Source organism: Cherax quadricarinatus, chromosome 19 (assembly GCF_038502225.1).
Source record: "Cherax quadricarinatus isolate ZL_2023a chromosome 19, ASM3850222v1, whole genome shotgun sequence".
Lineage (NCBI taxonomy): Eukaryota > Metazoa > Arthropoda > Malacostraca > Decapoda > Parastacidae > Cherax > Cherax quadricarinatus.
The window spans coordinates 47,063,970-47,084,565 of NC_091310.1; the positions used below are offsets into that span (position 1 = coordinate 47,063,970).

At 39.9% G+C, this 20,596-nt stretch overlaps 1 protein-coding gene across 2 annotated transcripts in view; it reads left to right on the top strand.

Moving 5' to 3' along the window:
• The window catches only part of LOC138851034 (DNA repair and recombination protein RAD54B-like), a 37,888-nt gene extending 20,953 nt beyond the window's left edge, over window positions 1-16,935 (top strand). Inside the window, exons 6-10 of one of the 2 annotated variants that reach the window (XM_070086793.1) lie at window positions 2,987-3,238; window positions 5,246-5,464; window positions 7,923-8,063; window positions 8,365-8,589; window positions 16,783-16,935. In XM_070086793.1, the coding sequence (XP_069942894.1) occupies window positions 2,987-3,238; window positions 5,246-5,464; window positions 7,923-8,063; window positions 8,365-8,589; window positions 16,783-16,920 (975 nt within the window). In that variant the 3' untranslated portion in view covers window positions 16,921-16,935. The remainder of the gene's footprint in view (window positions 1-2,986; window positions 3,239-5,245; window positions 5,465-7,922; window positions 8,064-8,364; window positions 8,590-16,782) is intronic. The other variant, XM_070086794.1, reaches the window with a different exon arrangement.
• Window positions 16,936-20,596: the final 3,661 nt, after the last annotated feature.

Consider the following 20,596-nt stretch of genomic DNA (forward strand, 5'->3'; position numbering starts at 1 on the left):
TTCACTAAATATTACCCTGCTCACACTCCAACAGCTCTTCAGGTCCCAAATACCATTCATCTCCATTCACTCCTATTGAACATGCTCACGCACGCCTGCTGGAAGTCCAAGCCCCTCGCCCACAAAACCTCCCTTACCCCTTCCTTCCAACGTTTTCGAGGACAACCCCTACCCCGCCTTCCTTCCCCTACAGATTTATACGCTCTCCATGTCATTCTACTTTGATCCATTCTCTCTGAATGACCAAACCACCTCAACAACCCCTCTTCAGCCCTCTGACTAATACTTTTATTAACTCCACACCTTCTCCTAATTTCCACACTCCGAATTTTCTGCATAATATTTACACCACACATTGCCCTCAGACAGGACATCTCCACTGCCTCCAACTGCCTCCTCGCTGCTGCATTTACAACCCAAGCTTCACACCCATATAAGAGTGTTGGTACTACTGTACTTTCATACATTCCCTTCTTTGCCTCCGTAGATAACGCTTTTTGTCTCCACATACACCTCAACGCACCACTCACCTTTTTTCCTTCATCAATTCTATGATTAACCTCATCCTTCATAAATCCATCTGCCAACACATCAACTCCCAAATATCTGAAAACATTCACTTCTTCCATACTCTTCCTCCCCAATTTGATATCCAATTTTTCTTTATCTAAATCATTTGATACCCTCATCGCCTTACTCTTTTCTCTGTTCACTTTCAACTTTCTACCTTTACACACACTTCCAAACTTGTCCACTAACCTTTGCAGTTTTTCTTTAGAATCTCCCATAAGCACAGTATCATCAGCAAAAAGCATCTGTGTCAATTCCCATTTTGTATTTGATTCCCCATAATTTAATCCCACCCCTCTCCCGAACACCCTAGCATTTACTTCTTTATTCCTCGACAACAACCTAAATTTCAGCACCCATATCCAACACATAAAAAAAGTATCCAAAACGGTGGGGCTCCTCTCCAAGATACGATACTACGTACCGCAAACTGCCCTTCTCACACTATACCATTCACTTATATATCCATACCTCTCCTATGCTATCTGTGCTTGGGGTTCAACTGCAGCAACACACCTAAAGCCAATAATAACCCAACAAAAAGCCGCAGTAAGAATAACTAAATCCCATCCCTACCAACACCCCCCCCCCCCCACTCTTCATAGATCTAAACTTACTCCCTGTTCAGAACATCCACACTTACTACTGTGCAATCTATATCTACAGGACCTTAAATTCCAATATTAACCTTGACCTAAAATGCTTTCTTGATAATTGTGACAGGATCCACAGGCATAACACCAGACACAAACATCTCTATGATATTCCCTGTGTTCGACTAAACCTTTACAAAAATTCAATGTATTTCAAAGGACCTAGAATCTGGAACACCCTACCTGAAAACTCTAGAACTGCAGACACATTCATCACTTTCAGTTAGAAAACATCCTATCTCCCTGATCCACCCCGACAACTAACTACATGTAATAAAGTTGGTAGAATTACCGACAATATGTAAAGTAAAAGGACACAAGTGCAACTAATGTGACATTTATTGTGGCAACGTTTCACTCTCCAGGAGAACCACCTGGTGGTTCACAATTACACTCACTTACCCACTGACTATAAACCCAGAAATACTAATCTTAATCTTAAAATAATAAATCCTAACTAGTCATAAGTTTGCCTATGATACTCCAATATAGACACCTTGTATTGTGCCAAAACAAAAGCATTCACATTGCTAAACTCACAAATTATGATGTAGTTACTTAGCCTTAATACCATAATCTGTAAGGATTTAATGTTAAGAAATAATCTAAGTCTGCTCGAAATGCCTAGCCATGCTAGGTGTCCTAGTGGCCCCCTCTGTAATTAGTATTTTATAACATGTAAACCACACAATACCCAAAACCTGTAAACCCCACATTGTAACCCTTATAGAGAATAAACTTGAATTGAATTGAACCCTATCTATAAATATATTAAACAACCATGGTGACATTACACATCCCTGTCTAAGACCTACTTTTACCGAGAAGTAGTCTCCCTCACTTCTTCACACCCTAACCTAAAAATGTATTACAGCCTCTCCTCGTGTAGTGACTTACTCGTTTGCCGACAACTCGGACTTATGACGGGCTCTAACCAGTATGCATACCTAAATAATGTATATTAGACCTGATTTCCTCTGTTCTGTTTGTTACAATATACAGTACACTACTGTATAAACATTTAAAAATACACCAGAAATGTTATAAATGGTGCAAAGGTGACATTAAGACAATATCAAAGATGGTTGACACAAACCCACTACCATTATAATATGCTCCTCACTTAACGACGATTTCGTTTACCCGAGTGGTCTTAGGAATGGAACTCCGTCGTTAAGTGATGAGAGGCTGTACTTTGCACTTGTCAGTATTGCATCCTCTTCCATGTCCCCGACCACAGCACCATGTCAGCCATCTCCCTCTGAGGTAGGTTGAACAAAAAAAAAAGAAACACTTTCACCATCATTCAGACACAATCACTGTGTTTGCAGAGGCGCCCAAATACAACAGTTTAGAATTTTGTTGTTGTTTTTTTTTTCAACAAACCAGCCGTATCCCACCAAGGCAGGGTGGCCCAAAAAGAAAAACGAAAGTTTCTATTTTTAAATTTAGTAATTTATACAAGAGAAAGGTGTTACTAACCCCTTGCCCCTGGCATTTTAGTCGCCTCTTACAACACGCATGGCTTACGGAGGAAGAATTCTGTTCCACTTCCCCATGGAGATAAGAGGAAATAAACAAGAACAAGAACTAGAAAGAAAATAGCAGAAAACCCAGAGGAGTGTGTATATAGTATAGGCTTGTACATGTATGTGTAGTGTGACCTAAGTGTAAGTGGTATCCTAGATGTCACCTATCTCAAGATAGATGATGAATATTAACTCAATTAATTTTAATACTAAATTCACTAACTATAATTCCAGATTCAAGGTATCATCAGTGCTGAGAGCTATGCCAGTGGTGAATGCTTTCATGAACAAATATCACAAATTAAAAGTGGAACCCAGGACGAAAGGCAATTGTCCAGACCAAAACCAAAACCAAAGCCTTTTCGTCTCCCTACACTAGGTCCTTCTCACAATTGGACTGCCATTAAAACCAAAGACATAGGTCCTTTGTTTGATCCTACAGGACCTGATGCCCTTGTCATGCCCAGACCGCCAAGTCACCATCAGGTACATATTTAATTTGTTGTTTACATTCATTAGGACATTTTCCCATTTACCTTTTTCTTCCATTCATGGTCTGGCTTTTGTCTTGCTGACACTGCCATCTCTTGATCTATATTCTCACCTGCCTACCAGTATTTGTACCAAACTTTTTAAGCTTCCTACAAGCTTACCTTCCCTGTACATCCTTTTCTCAAATAATTTCACTTAAGATTTTCCTATTTCTCTTTAATTTGCCAAAGTAGAACAGGAAAAAAATAGGACACCTCACTAACTTCAGAATATATATTGAAGAAAGATAGTAAAAAGCAAGCTTAAAAATTAGAAAGGTCAAACTTGGATAAAACATTTCCACCATAAACACATCATCTATCAAAGACCTCACTATGAAACACAGCCCCACACCTGTAACTTCTACAGTAGGCATCTACACCATCCCCTGCGGTTTCTGTCCCAAGAAATATGTAGGCAAGACAGGCAGAGATCTTGCGGTCCACCTGAACGAGCATCGAAGTGCCTGTAACAGAGATGATTTAAGGTATGCCTGTGTCCTCCACAGAGATTCCACGGGGCATTTGATGAACTGGAATGAGGCACAACTCATTCTCACCGAACCAGACCTCAGACCCCGACGGTGCCTAGAAGCCTCACTAATCGCTCTCACCGACACAATAGAACATAACACTGGAAACCACAAAATTTCAAAAACATTAGCATACATGATACTTAAGTAGGCTAAGCACCACCAACTCAACAACACAGGAGTCACATGATCTCATCGTCTGCCCGTCCTCATCCCAACATAACATTCTTCAGGTCACCATGCGTCACTCACACCTCACTCTCCGCTATATATAATGTCTTTCTACCTCTGTATGTTAGAAGTGATATAGGTCCCAGGACTGAAACGTTTTCTAATAAATATGCCATAATGTTTGCTTATGTCTTTCTAAACCAACTTGTCGGTATTTATTGCCAAGGTTTATACCAAGCATGTATATACACACCCCTCTGGGTTTTTTCTATTTTCTTTCTAGTTCTTGTTTATTTCCAATCTACATGGGAAAGCGGAACAGAATTCTTCCTCTGTAAGCCATGCGTGTTGTAAGAGACGACTTAAATGCCGGGAGCAAGGAGCTAGTAACCCCTTCTCCTGTATATACAGTGGAACCTCAGTATGCAACCTTAATTCATTCCAGAAGGCTGCTTGAGTGCCGCTCCATTTGAGTATCGAACAAGTTCTTCCCAACCAATTTTCTGTTTGGTTGGCTGTTATCACTAATCGTCGTAGGCTCCATGGTGACTTATTTATACAAATAATGCAAAAAAACATCAAAAAATGCGAAGAGACATGAAATAGTTTACAGCGAAGTTCTGGCAAGTCGTATTTGTTTGGTCGAGTGCTGAGCTTTGCTTGAGGAGGGAGCTGGACGTATACTGAGGTTCCACTGTATTACTAAATTTAAGAGGAGAAACTTTTGTTTTTCCTTTTAAGCCACCTGCTTCAGTGGGATATGGCTGGTTTGTTGAAAGAAGAAGAAAACTATGAAGAGTAGAATAATCAGAGATAAGATTGTTAGCAGAATGAAAATAATGCTGCTGCTAGTACTACATCACTTAAATAAAGAATTAATTGGATAAAAGGACATGCAAAAAATATTTGTATTGTGGTCAGTAAATAACCTATTTATTTAGTGCAAGATCTACTAATCATAAGACGACCTTGCTACAGAATTATACTCTCTTTTTTTCAGATACTTCTTTTACTATTTTTTACCTTCCAGCATTGGATTAATGTGGGTATAACTAAAGGGAAGAACTAAGAGTCAAGGCTAAAGGTATTGCCACTTAGTAATGTATGTGGGTGACCGAAACCAAGTGGTAAGCTTTCTGTTTGACTTAATGCATGTAAACCCAAATCAGAAAATTTAACTTTATTCAATGTAGCAGAGTCTTATTTTAGTACAGTACATAATTATGAGTTCTACAACTTTGGACATGTTTTGTTTATAGTGGACCTATAACAGTAGCGGAGCAAAAGTGGTGGACGTAGTAATAGATCCATACATCAGCGGACAGCTACGACCACACCAGCATGAAGGTGTCATCTTCTTGTATGAATGTGTCATGGGATATAGGCTTCCTGGTAGCTTTGGAGCAATATTAGCAGATGAAATGGGCCTTGGCAAGACACTACAGTGCATTACTCTGGTGTGGACTCTTCTCAAGCAGGTAAATTATTACAAGAAATAAATAGTTTGTGCAAGAGGGTTAGATAAAAATGTCTGTAATGATATCTTTAACCTTTTTTAAAAGATTCATGATAGTGTTGCTGTATGATAATAATATTGTGAGCTTTAACTAAATGCTAGTTGGTTTAAACATTACTGCACTTTTCTTCAATATTATTTTTAGCTCAACATATGTCTCCCACCAAGGCGGGGTGATCCAGAGAAGAAAACATTCACTATCACTGTCTTTCCAGAAGTGTACTGACCTCACATTGACATGCTTCTTCCTTCCCGCAGATTTATCACCACATTTTTCCATATTTATTTGGATTTACCTCATCTTTCATGAATCCACATGATAAATCTACACAAGTATCTAAATAGGTAGTAGGTTGGTAGACAGCAACTGCCCAGGGAGGTACTACCATCCTGCCAAGTGAGTGTAAAATGGAATCCTGTAATTGTTTTGCATGATGGTAGGATTATTGGTGTCTTTTCTGACTCTTAAACATGCAAGATTTCAGGTACGTCTTGCTACTTCTACTTACACTTAGGTCACACTACACATACATATACAAGCATATATGTATACACCCCTCTGGGTTTTCTTCTATTTTCTTTCTAGCTCTTGTTTATTTCCTCTTATCTCCATGGGGAAGTGGAACAGAATTCTTCCTCCATAAGCCATGCGTGTTGTAAGAGGCGACTAAAATGCCGGGAGCAAGGGCCTAGTAACCCCTTCTGTATAAATTACTAAGTTTAAAAATAGAAACTTTCGTTTTTCTTTTTGGGCCACCCTGCCTTGGTGGGATACAGCTGGTTTGTTGAAAAAAAAAACTAAATACATATACATCTCCACATTCCTTCCTTCTAATTTTTTATTTTTATTATCACACCGGCCGATTCCCACCAAGGCAGGGTGGCCCGAAAAAGAAAAACTTTCACCATCATTCACTCCATCACTGTCTTGCCAGAAGGGTGCTTTACACTACAGTTTTTAAACTGCAACATTAACACCCCTCCTTCAGAGTGCAGGCACTGTACTTCCCATCTCCAGGACTCAAGTCCGGCCTGCCGGTTTCCCTGAATCCCTTCATAAATGTTACTTTGCTCACACTCCAACAGCACGTCAAGTATTAAAAACCATTTGTCTCCATTCACTCCTATCAAACACGCTCGCGCATGCCTGCTGGAAGTCCAAGCCCCTCGCACACAAAACCTCCTTTACCCCCTCCCTCCAACCCTTCCTAGGCCGACCCCTACCCCGCCTTCCTTCCACTACAGACTGATACACTCTTGAAGTCATTCTGTTTCGCTCCATTCTCTCTACATGTCCGAACCACCTCAACAACCCTTCCTCAGCCCTCTGGACAACAGTTTTGGTAATCCCGCACCTCCTCCTAACTTCCAAACTACGAATTCTCTGCATTATATTCACACCTTCTAATCTAACCTTCTAATCTTTCATTTCCTATACTTTTATTAATTCTAATAACTTTACAGTTCCCTGCATTCACTTTTGGTTTTCTCTTCAAACAACTTACCAGTCTCCTATACCAAATTTTGCAGTTTCTCTTTTGACTCTCTCAAGTACATCTGTGAACTTCAAATTGCAATTGCAACAGAAAAAAATTCACAAAATCACAATACCATGGCTGGAACAGTACACAATCAATCTGCACTAAAGTGAAGAAACTTATGACAACATTTCGGCCTGTCTTGGTCCATTGACAAGTCACACTGAAGCGAGAAGTGGAGAAGGCCACAGTATGTATGAGAGGGAGCAGAGGAAGAAGAGAGCAGCAGCAGTAGTAGTAGTAGTAGTAGAGAAAATAGAGGTAGTACTAGTAGTGTTGGTGGAGGGCATAGGATGGTGGCAGAGGGAGTAGTAATAAAAGTAACAGCAGGGGTACTACTGTTGCTACTACTACTACTCCCATCTTCACCCCCCCACCCTCCATCATATATATTCTGGCATTCTCCACCTCTTGCTTCAATGTGACTTGTCAGTGTTCTGAGATGGACTGAAACATTGTTATAAGTTTCCTCTCCTAAGTGCAGGTTATTTGTGCAACTGCAACAATATAAAATCAGATTAATTATTTTTTAGGAGCACCCACTTCCATTAACTTTTCTTACTACCCCATATACAGCAAAAACAGAACTATAGCGACATCATGCATTTCTGTTTAAATCTCATTCTTACTAAAAAACAATGGTGTACTGGAAAGTACACCATAAAATGTGGCAGAGTTGCCTGACAAGAATGCTGTAGAGTTTTCATCAAGCTACTGTTTATTTCATAGACTTGCAATTCTTGCCAGATCACTTTCTAATCTACAATGTCACACACCTTCATTTCCATCAGTGAAGCAGGCACTCATCTTCCTTATTTAAGAAGTGATCACTTACGTGCTTCAATGCAAACACTCGATCTACACATCATTGCATTTTGTCAGGGCCCCTATGGTGGACTTCCGGTAGTAAAGAACAGTTTGATCGTCACTCCATCGAGTCTCACGAGCAGTTGGGAAAAGGAATTCACAAAATGGCTGGGAAGAGAGAGAATTAAAGTCTATGTTGTGAATCAAGCCAACAAGGTAAAGTAACTTCGCAAATTAATTTGATATTTAATTATTTACTTTTGTTGACTCTTTCACTGTCCAAAGCCCTGAAATTAAGTGCTGAGTGTCTACATTCTTTTTTTTAATTCTGAAATGGTAGAGAATCTTTTTCTGGTGGTAATGAAACCATAAGTACAAAATTTGATGGAAAACTTAAGGAGTTATGCAAGTGCAGAGTTAGTGTTCAGGGCACAATTCACACATTAGCAATTTTGCCCACTTTTGAGACCCATTTTAAACCAATTCCATTGCAATATGTTGTTTCTCTTTTATACAGGTTGAAGACTTTGGCAAAGTACAGCATTCAGGAATTATGATTATATCATATGAAATGTTTGTACGTGGTGTTGATCTGATTAAAACACTAAAATTTGATCTCCTCCTCTGTGATGAGGGGCACCGCTTAAAGAATGCCAATATTAAAACTACATCTCTCCTTGCAAGTATTAATTGTAGAAGAAAAGTCATAATTACAGGAACTCCAGTTCAGAATGATCTGCAGGTAAGGGTTATTTTTTTAAGTGTATTACATTATGTATTGTAAAAATAATGTAGCTACCTGCATTTTATAGAATTTTGATGAATTTTGATCATTGCCTCTTTAATCACTACCATGTACAGTGGACCCCCGGTATTCGATAAATCCGGTATTCGATGCATTATATCGCAAAAAATTTTGCCTCGGTATCAGATCGAAAACCTGGTATTCGATACGATTCGTACGAGACGTGTCCACGTGTGGCCTGAACTGCCCCGTGTGTGCCAGTGTTTACAAGCCAGCCAGTGTGCGCGCATCTAAGGATACATTCGGTACATTCCATATTATCCATATTATCACTGTTTTTGGTGCTTCTTTCTGCAAAATAAGTCACCATGGGCCCCAAGAAAGCTTCTAGTGCCAACCCTTCGAGAAAAAAGGCGCTAATGACTATTGAAATAAAGAAAGAGCTAATTACAAAGTACGAAAGTGGAGTGCGTGTGTCGGAGCTGGTCAGGTTGTATAATAAACCCCAATCAACCATCTCTACTATAGTGAGCAGGAAAACGGTAATCAAGGAAGCTGTTCTTGCAAAAGGTGCAACTGTGATTACGAAACAGTGACTGCAAGTGTTAGAAAATGTTGAGAGACTGTTATTGGTGTGGATAAATGAAAAACAGATAGCAGGAGATAGCATCTCTCAAGCGATCATTTGTGAAAAGGCTAGGCAGTTGCATGACGATTTAGTAAAGAAATTGCCTGCAACTAGTGCTGATGTGAGTGAATTTAAGGCCAGCAAAGGTTGGTTTGAAAGATTTAAGAATCGTAGTGACATACACAGTGTGGTAAGGCATGGTGAGGCTGCCAGTTCAGACCAAAAAGCAGCTGAAAAATATGTGAAGGAATTCAAGGATTACATAGACAGTGAAGACTTGAAACCTGAACAAGTGTTTAATTGCGATGAAACAGGCCTGTTTTGGAAGAAAATGCCAAGCAGGACCTACATTACTCAGGAGGAAAAGGCACTCCCAGGACATAAGCCTATGAAAGACAGGCTTACTCTGTTAATGTGTGCCAATGCTAGTGGTGATTGCAAAGTGAAGCCTTTATTATTGTATCACTCTGAAACTCCCAGAGTGTTCAGGAAAAACAATGTCCTCAAGGCTAATTTGTGTGTGATGTGGAGGGCAAACAGTAAGGCATGGGTCACTAGGGACTTTTTCTATGACTGGTTACACCATGCATTTGCCCCCACTGTGAAAAATTACCTAATTGAAAAGAAATTAGTGCCTTAAGTGCCTCCTGGTATTAGACAATGCCCCTGGCAATCCTACAGACTTGGCAGAGCGACTTTCTGGGGACATGAGCTTCATTAAGGTGAAGTTTTTGCCTCCTAATACCACTCCTCTCCTGCAGCCCATGGACCAGCAGGTTATTTCCAACTTCAAGAAACTGTACACAAAAGCTATGTTTGAAAGGTGCTTTGTAGTGACCTCAGAAACTCAACTGACTCTAAAAGAGTTTTGGAAGGATCACTTTAATATCCTCAATTGTATAACCCTTATAGGTACGGCTTGGGAGGGAGTGACTAAGAGGACCTTGAACTCTGCTTGGAAAAAACTGTGGCCAGAATGTGTAGACAAAAGGGATTTTGAAGGATTTGAGGCTAACCCTGAGAATCCGCCAGTTGAGGAATCCATTGTGGCATTGGGGAAGTCTTTGGGGTTGGAGGTTAGTGGGGAGGAAGTGGAAGAGTTGGTGGAGGAGGACAATGAAGAACTAACCACTGATGAGCTGCTAGATCATCTTCAACAGCAAGAGGCCACACTTGAGGAAACTGCTTCGGAGGAGGGGAGAGAGAAATTGAAGAAGTTGCCTACTTCAAAAATTAAGGAAATGTGTGCAATGTGGCTTAAAGTGCAAACCTTTTTAGATGACAATCACCCTAACACAGCTATTGGAAGCCGTGCTGGTGACTATTACACTGACAATGTTGTGAAACACTTTAGGAATGTCATAAAGGAACGGGAGGTACAGGCCACTATGGACAGATATGTTGTGCGACAGAAATCCAGTGACTCTCAAGCTGGTCCTAGTGGCATTAAAAGAAGAAGGGAAGTAACCCCGGAAAAGGATTTGCTACCTCAAGTCTAATGGAAGGGGATTCTCCTTCTAAACACTAACACCTCTCCCCTCCTCCCATCCCATCAATCATCACCAGATCTTCATTAAAGGTAATTGTCAATTATTTTATTGTTATTGTAAATATTCTATTGCATTAAACTTAATATTTCATGTAGTAAATTTTTTTTTTTTTCATACTTTTGGGTGTCTTGCACAGATTAATTTGATTTCCATTATTTCTTATGAGGAAAATTGATTCGCTTTTCGATATTTTCGGCATTCAATGAGCTCTCAGGAACGGATTAATATCGAATACCGGGGGTCCACTGTATATTAATACTGCTGTAAGCTGATTGCTTTGTATTTATTGCTTGGTGTTTGATAATCTGCTCCATCCCAACTTAGGTAACAGGCAGGCACCTAGGTTCACATGGCTATTTACTTTGGATGTGGATGTAGTAAGAACAGCCTTTCACATTATTAAGAGCTGTGTAAAGAGAAAAATATGTGAACCTTGTAATCAAACATCACATCATTTTTTCTCTTAATATTCATATTAGCCGGACTTGAGTCCTGGAAATGGGAAGTACAGTGCCTACACTTTAAAGGAGGAGTTTGGGATATTGGCAGTTTGGAGTGACTATCTAAACTGTCATATCTGGGTGCCTCTGCTTAGACATTGATTATGTATGAGTGATGATGAAAGTGTTGACTGATAATGAAAGTTTTTTCTTTCTTTCTGTGTTTTTCTTTCTTTTGGGTCACCCTTCCTTGGTGGGAGACGGCCGACGTGTTAAAAAGAAAATCACATTAGAGTCATCTTTAAGCCATTTTATACCACAAGAGCCCTCATTCTACAGAGGAAGAGGCAGAGGCTCCCAAAAGTCCTTCTGTAAGTTAGTTCCAAATTGTAATTACAGTGGACCCCCGGCATACGATGGCATCGGCATACGTTAAATCCGGCATATGATACATTTTAATGCAAAAATTTTGCCTTGCCTCACGTTAAAAAACTCGCCTCATGCGATTCGTCAGAGACGTGTCCCACATGTGGCCTCAGCATCAATGTTCACAAGCTAGCCAGTGCGGTCGCATCTACGCATACATTCGGTACATTTCACATTATCCCAGTGTTTTTAGTGCTTGTTACCACAAAATAAGTCGCCTTGGACCCAAAGAAAGCTAGTGCCATCCCTGTGGTAAAAAGGGTGAGAATTAGTATGGAACTGAAAAAAGAGATTAAGGAAATGTGTGCAAAGTGGCTTGAGGTGCAAACCTTTATGGATGAAAATCACCCTCACACATCTATTGCAAGCTGTGCTGGTGACTATTACAATGACAATGTTGTGAACCACTTTAGACAAATCATAAAGGAACGAGAGGTACAGGCCTCTATGGACAGGTATGTTGTGCGACCGAAGTCCACTGACTCAAGCTGGTCCTAGTGGCATTAAAAGAAGAAGGGAAGTAACCCCAGAAAAGGACTTGATACCTCAAGTCCTAATGGAAGGGGATTCCCCTTCTAAACAATAAGTTCGACACTCTCCCCTCCTCCCATTCCATCAGTCATCACCAGATCTTCATCAAAGGTAAGTGTCATGTATTCTATTGTTAGTAGAGTACTACTTACTGTGCATTTCTTCTTCAGTTTGTGTGCATTAAACTTAATATTTCATGCGGTAAGACTTTTTCGTACTTTTGGGTGTCTTGCACGGATTAATTTGATTTTCCATTATTTCTTATGGGGAAAATTAATTCGCCTTACGATGATTTCGGCATACGATGAGCTCTCAGGGACGGATTAATATCGTATGCCGGGGGTCCACTGTACTGTGGATTCTCCAACAGTTTTTTGATAGACAAACAGGCAGATGATCTCACTGAACTAACACTTGCCAACTAACACTAAATTTCCATTTCCTATTAGTGTTCATCATTTTTTCTTTTTTTTTTTGTCAACAAGTTGGTCGTCTCCCACCGAGGCAGGGTGACCCAAAAAAGAAAGAAAATCCCCAAAAAGAAAATACTTTCATCATCATTCAACACTTTCACCACACTCACACATTATCACTGCTTTTGCAGAGGTGCTCAGAATACAACAGTTTAGAAGCATATACGTATAAAGATACACAACATATCCCTCCAAACTGCCAATATCCCAAACCCCTCCTTTAAAGTGCAGGCATTGTACTTCCCATTTCCGGGACTCAAGTCTGACTATATGAAAATAACCAGTTTCCCTGAATCCCTTCACTAAATATTACCCTGCTCACACTCCAACAGATCGTCAGGTCCCAAGTATCATTCGTCTCCATTCACTCCTATCTAACACGCTCATGCACGCTTGCTGGAAGTCCAAGCCCCTTGCCCACAAAACCTCCTTTACCCCCTCTTTCCAACCCTTTCGAGGACGACCCCTACCCCTCTTTCCTTCCCCTATAGATTTATATGCTTTCCATGTCATTCTACTTTGATCCATTCTCTCTAAATGACCAAACCACCTCAACAACCCCTCTTCTGCCCTCTGACTAATGCTTTTGTTAACTCCACACCTTCTCCTAATTTCCACACTCCGAATTTTCTGCATAATATTTACACCACACATTGCCCTTAGACAGGACATCTCCACTGCCTCCAACCGTCTCCTCGCTGCTGCATTTACCACCCAAGCTTCACATCCATATAAGAGTGTTGGTACTACTATACTTTCATACATTCCCTTCTTTGCCTCCATAGATAACGTTTTTTGACTCCACATATACCTCAACGCACCACTCACCTTTTTTCCCTCATCAATTCTATGATTAACCTCATCCTTCATAAATCCATCCGCTGACACGTCAACTCCCAAGTATCTGAAAACATTCACTTCTTCCGTACTCCTCCTCCCCAATTTGATATCCAATTTTTCTTTATCTAAATCATTTGATATCCTCATCACCTTACTCTTTTCTATGTTCACTTTCAACTTTTTACCTTTACACACATTCTCAAACTCATCCACTAACCTTTGCAATTTTTCTTTAGAATCTCCCATAAGCACAGTATCATCAGCAAAAAGTAAATGTGTCAATTCCCATTTTGAATTTGATTCCCCATAATTTAATCCCACCCCTCTCCCGAACACCCTAGCATTTACTTCTTTTACAACCCCATCTATAAATATATTAAACAACCATGGTGACATTACACATCCCTGTCTAAGACCTACTTTTACCGGGAAGTATTCTCCATCTCTTCTACACACCCTAACCTGAGCCTCACTATCCTCATAAAAGCTCTTTACAGCATTTAGTAACTTACCACCTATCCCATATACTTGCAACATCTGCCACATTGCTCCTCTATCCACTCTATCATATGCCTTTTCTAAATCCATAAATGCAATAAAAACTTCCCTACCTTTATCTAAATACTGTTCACATATATGCTTCAATGTAAACAGTTGATCTACACATCCCCTACCCACTCTGAAGCCTCCTTGCTCATCCGCAATTCTACATTCTGTCTTACCTCTAATTCTTTCAATTATAACTCTACCGTATACTTTTCCTGGTATACTCAGTAAACTTATTCCTCTATAATTTTTACAATCTCTTTTGTCCCCTTTCCCTTTATATAAAGAGATTATACATGCTCTCCGCCAATGCCTAGGTGCCTTCCCCTCTTTCATACATTTATTAAACAAAAGTACCAACCACTCCAACACTATATCTCCCCCTGCTTTTAACATTTCTGTCATGATCCCATCAGTTCCAGCTGCTTTACCCCCTTTCATTCTACGTAATGCCTCACGTACCTCCACCACACTTACATTCTGCTCTTCTTCACTCTTAAAAGATGGTATACCTCCCTGGCCAGTGCATGAAATTACCGCCTCCCTTTCTTCCTCAACATTTAAAAGTTCCTCAAAATATTCTCGCCATCTACCTAATACCTCTCCCCATCTACTAACTCCCCTACTCTGTTTTTAATGGACAAATCCATACTTTCCCTAGGCTTTCTTAACTTGTTTAACTCACTCCAAAATTTTTTCTTATTTTCATTAAAATTTCTTGACAGTGCCTCTCCCACTCTTTCATCTGCTCTCCTTTTGCACTCTCTCACTACTCTCTTCACCTTTCTTTTACTCTCCATATACTCTGCTCTTCTTATAACACTTCTGCTTTGTAAAAACCTCTCGTAAGCTACCTTTTTCTCTTTTATCACACCCTTTACTTCATCATTCCACCAATCACTCCTCTTTCCTTCTGCCCCCACCCTCCTATAACCACAAACTTCTGCCCCACATTCTAATACTGCATTTTTAAAACTATTCAAACCCTCTTCAACCCCCCCACTACTCATCTTTGCACTAGCCCACCTTTCTGCCAATAGTCGCTTATATCTCGCCCGAACTTCCTCCTCCCTTAGTTTATACACTTTCACCTCACTCTTACTTGTTGTTGCCACCTTCCTCTTTTCCCATCTACCTCTTACTCTAACTGTAGCTACAACTAAATAATGATCCGATATATCAGTTGCCCCTCTATAAACATGTACATCCTGGAGCCTACCCATCAACCTTTTATCCACCAATACATAATCTAACAAACTACTTTCATTACATGCTACATCATACCTTGTATATTTATTTATCCTCTTTTTCATAAAATATGTATTACTTATTACCAAATTTCTTTCTACACATAGCTCAATTAAAGGCTCCCCATTTACATTTACCCCTGGCACCCCAAATTTACCTACTACTCCCTCCATAACATTTTTACCCACTTTAGCATTGAAATCCCCAACCACCATTACTCTCACACTTGATTCAAAACTCCCCACGCATTCACTCAACATTTCCCAGAATCTCTCTCTCTCCTCTACACTTCTCTCTTCTCCAGGTGCATACACGCTTACTATAACCCACTTTTCACATCCAATCTTTATTTTACTCCACATAATCCTTGAATTTATACATTTGTAGTCCCTCTTTTCCTGCCATAGCTTATCCTTCAACATTATTGCTACTCCTTCTTTAGCTCTAACTCTATTTGAAACCCTTGACCTAATCCCATTTATTCCTCTCCATTGAAACTCTCCCACCCCCTTCAGCTTTGTTTCACTTAAAACCAGGACATCCAGTTTCTTCTCATTCATAACATCCACAATCATCTCTTTCTTATCATTTGCACAACATCCACGCACATTCAGACTTCCCACTTTGACAATTTTCTTCTTCTTTTTCTTTTTAGTAATCTTTACAGGAAAAGGGGTTACTAGCCCATTGTTCCCGGCATTTTAGTTGACTTTTACAACACGCATGGCTTACGGAGGAAAGATTCTTATTCCACTTCCCCATGGATATAAAAGGAAAAGTAATAAGACCAAGAACTATTAAGATAAAATCAAAGAAAACTCAGATGAGTGTGTATAAATAAACGTGTACATGTATGTGTAGTGTGACCTAAGTGTAAGTAGAAGTAGCAAGATGTACCTGTAATCTTGCATATTTATGAGACAGACAAAAGACACCAGCAATCCTACCTTCATGTAAAACAATTACAGGCTTTCGTTTTACACTCACTTGGCAGGACAGTAGTACCTCCCTGGGTGGTTACTGTCTACCAACCTACTACTACTAGTGTTCGTCATATCCTATACAAATTCCAAACTATGTACTACAATAATTAGCGAGTATTGTGCATTATTAATATATGTTTTACAATAATAATATCTTGATTATGAAATAAATTAGTGGGAGCAAAGGGCTAGTAAACCTTTTCTCCTGTATAAATTACTAGATGTAAAAAGAAAAACTTTAGTTTTTGTTTTGTAGATCACTTTGCTTTGATGGGAAACTGCCATTATGTTAAGAAAAAAAAAGTAGTATATTTCATCAGACTCACAGCAGAATATTTTCTTTCAGTGGACCTTTTGATTTTTCCTTAGGCACTTAAAATCCATTCATCTTTGCTCTCATAACATTCTGAGATCATGTAACCCACCCAGAGAATAAACTGGGTATGCCTATAATGCATAGGAAATTAAAATGTAATTTTTATTTATAGCATTCAATTCTGATGACACTTTTCATAATCTCCGCAGGAGTTATTTGCCCTCATAGAATATGTGAATCCAGGTATACTCACCTCATCATCATTTCGTCATGTATATGAAGATCCTATAATTGCTTCTCAGCAGCCAAATGCATCTCAGACTGAAAAGGAATTGGGTAAGTTTTGAACTCCTAATCTCATGAATACTTGTATAGATCTTTTTCTGTCTCATAAACACGCTAGATAACAGGGATATCTTGCTACTCCTACTTACACTTTGGTCACACTTCACAGACACGCACATGCATATATATATATATACATACATCTAGGTTTTTCTCCTTTTTCTAAATAGCTCTTGTTCTTTTTTATTTCTTCTATTGTCCATGGGGAAGTGGAAAAGAATCTTTCCTCCGTAAGCCATGCGTTTCGTATGAGGCGACTAAAATGCCGGGAGCAATGGGCTAGTAACCCCTTCTCCTGTATACATTTACTAAAAAAGAGAAGAAGAAAAACTTTATAAAACTGGGATGCTTAAATGTGCGTGGATGTAGTGCGGATGACAAGAAACAGATGATTGCTGATGTTATGAATGAAAAGAAGTTGGATGTCCTGGCTCTAAGCGAAACAAAGCTGAAGGGGGTAGGAGAGTTTCAGTGGGGGGAAATAAATGGGATTAAATCTGGAGTATCTGAGAGAGTTAGAGCAAAGGAAGGGGTAGCAGTAACGTTAAATGATCAGTTATGGAAGGAGAAAAGAGAATATGAATGTGTAAATTCAAGAATTATGTGGATTAAAGTAAAGGTTGGATGCGAGAAGTGGGTCATAATAAGCGTGTATGCACCTGGAGAAGAGAGGAATGCAGAGGAGAGAGAGAGATTTTGGGAGATGTTAAGTGAATGTATAGGAGCCTTTGAACCAAGTGAGAGAGTAATTGTGGTAGGGGACCTGAATGCTAAAGTAGGAGAAACTTTTAGAGAGGGTGTGGTAGGTAAGTTTGGGGTGCCAGGTGTAAATGATAATGGGAGCCTTTTGATTGAACTTTGTATAGAAAGGGGTTTAGTTATAGGTAATACATATTTTAAGAAAAATAGGATAAATAAGTATACAAGATATGATGTAGGGCGAAATGACAGTAGTTTGTTGGATTATGTATTGGTAGATAAAAGACTGTTGAGTAGACTTCAGGATGTACATGTTTATAGAGGGGCCACAGATATATCAGATCACTTTCTAGTTGTAGCTACACTGAGAGTAAAAGGTAGATGGGATACAGGGAGAATAGAAGCATCAGGGAATAGAGAGGTGAAGGTTTATAAACTAAAAGAGGAGGCAGTTAGGGTAAGATATAAAGAGCTATTGGAGGATAGATGGGCTAATGAGAGCATAGGCAATGGGGTCGAAGAGGTATGGGGTAGGATTAAAAATGTAGTGTTAGAGTGTTCAGCAGAAGTTTGTGGTTACAGGAAAGTGGGTGCAGGAGGGAAGAGGAGCGATTGGTGGAATGATGATGTAAAGAGAGTAGTAAGGGAGAAAAAGTTAGCATATGAGAAGTTTTTACAAAGTAGAAGTGATGCAAGGAGGGAAGAGTATATGGAGAAAAAGAGAGAGGTTAAGAGAGTGGTGAAGCAATGTAAAAAGAGAGCAAATGAGAGAGTGGGTGAGATGTTATCAACAAATTTTGTTGAAAATAAGAAAAAGTTTTGGAGTGAGATTAACAAGTTAAGAAAGCCTAGAGAACAAATGGATTTGTCAGTTAAAAATAGGAGAGGAGAGTTATTAAATGGAGAGTTAGAGGTATTGGGAAGATGGAGGGAATATTTTGAGAAATTGTTAAATGTTGATGAAGATAGGGAAGCTGTGATTTCGTGTATAGGGCAAGGAGGAATAACATCTTGTAGGAGTGAGGAAGAGCCAGTTGTGAGTGTGGGGGAAGTTCATGAGGCAGTAGGTAAAATGAAAGGGGGTAAGGCAGCCGGGATTGATGGGATAAAGATAGAAATGTTAAAAGCAGGTGGGGATATAGTTTTGGAGTGGTTGGTGCAATTATTTAATAAATGTATGGAAGAGGGTAAGGTACCTAGGGATTGGCAGAGAGCATGCATAGTTCCTTTGTATAAAGGCAAAGGGGATAAAAGAGAGTGCAAAAATTATAGGGGGATAAGTCTGTTGAGTGTACCTGGTAAAGTGTATGGTAGAGTTATAATTGAAAGAATTAAGAGTAAGACGGAGAATAGGATAGCAGATGAACAAGGAGGCTTTAGGAAAGGTAGGGGGTGTGTGTACCAGGTGTTTACAGTGAAACATATAAGTGAACAGTATTTAGATAAGGCTAAAGAGGTCTTTGTGGCATTTATGGATTTGGAAAAGGCGTATGACAGGGTGGATAGGGGGGCAATGTGGCAGATGTTGCAAGTGTATGGTGTAGGAGGTAGGTTACTGAAAGCAGTGAAGAGTTTTTACGAGGATAGTGAGGCTCAAGTTAGAGTATGTAGGAAAGAGGGAAATTTTTTCCCAGTAAAAGTAGGCCTTAGACAAGGATGTGTGATGTCACCGTGGTTGTTTAATATATTTATAGATGGGGTTGTAAGAGAAGTAAATGCGAGGGTCTTGGCAAGAGGCGTGGAGTTAAAAGATAAAGAATCACACACAAAGTGGGAGTTGTCACAGCTGCTCTTTGCTGATGACACTGTGCTCTTGGGAGATTCTGAAGAGAAGTTGCAGAGATTGGTGGATGAATTTGGTAGGGTGTGCAAAAGAAGAAAATTAAAGGTGAATACAGGAAAGAGTAAGGTTATGAGGATAACAAAAAGATTAGGTGATGAAAGATTGAATATCAGATTGGAGGGAGAGAGTATGGAGGAGGTGAACATATTCAGATATTTGGGAGTGGACGTGTCAGCGGATGGGTCTATGAAAGATGAGCTGAATCATAGAATTGATGAGGGAAAAAGAGTGAGTGGTGCACTTAGGAGTCTGTGGAGACAAAGAACTTTGTCCTTGGAGGCAAAGAGGGGAATGTATGAGAGTATAGTTTTACCAACGCTCTTATATGGGTGTGAAGCGTGGGTGATGAATGTTGCAGCGAGGAGAAGGCTGGAGGCAGTGGAGATGTCATGTCTGAGGGCAATGTGTGGTGTGAATATAATGCAGAGAATTCGTAGTTTGGAAGTTAGGAGGAGGTGCGGGATTACCAAAACTGTTGTCCAGAGGGCTGAGGAAGGGTTGTTGAGGTGGTTCGGACATGTAGAGAGAATGGAGCGAAACAGAATGACTTCAAGAGTGTATCAGTCTGTAGTGGAAGGAAGGCGGGGTAGGGGTCGGCCTAGGAAAGGTTGGAGGGAGGGGGTAAAGGAGGTTTTGTGTGCTAGGGGCTTGGACTTCCAGCAGGCATGCATGAGCGTGTTTGATAGGAGTGAATGGAGACAAATGGTTTTTAATACTTGACGTGCTGTTGGAGTGTGAGCAAAGTAACATTTATGAAGGGGTTCAGGGAAACCGGCAGGCCGGACTTGAGTCCTGGAGATGGGAAGTACAGTGCCTGCACTCTGAAGGAGGGGTGTTAATGTTGCAGTTTAAAAACTGTAGTGTAAAGCACCCTTCTGGCAAGACAGTGATGGAGTGAATGATGGTGAAAGTTTTTCTTTTTCGGGCCACCCTGCCTTGGTGGGAATCGGCCAGTGTGATAATAAAAAAAAAATCTCAGTTCATTCAATATAGTACGTACTGTATTAAAAGGATGGAAGTTGAAAATGAACATAGATAAGAGGCAGGTGATGAGGGTAACAAATGAGTTAGGTAATGAAAGATTGGATATCAGATTGGAGGGAAGGTATGTGGAGGAAGCAAGTGTTCAGTTATTT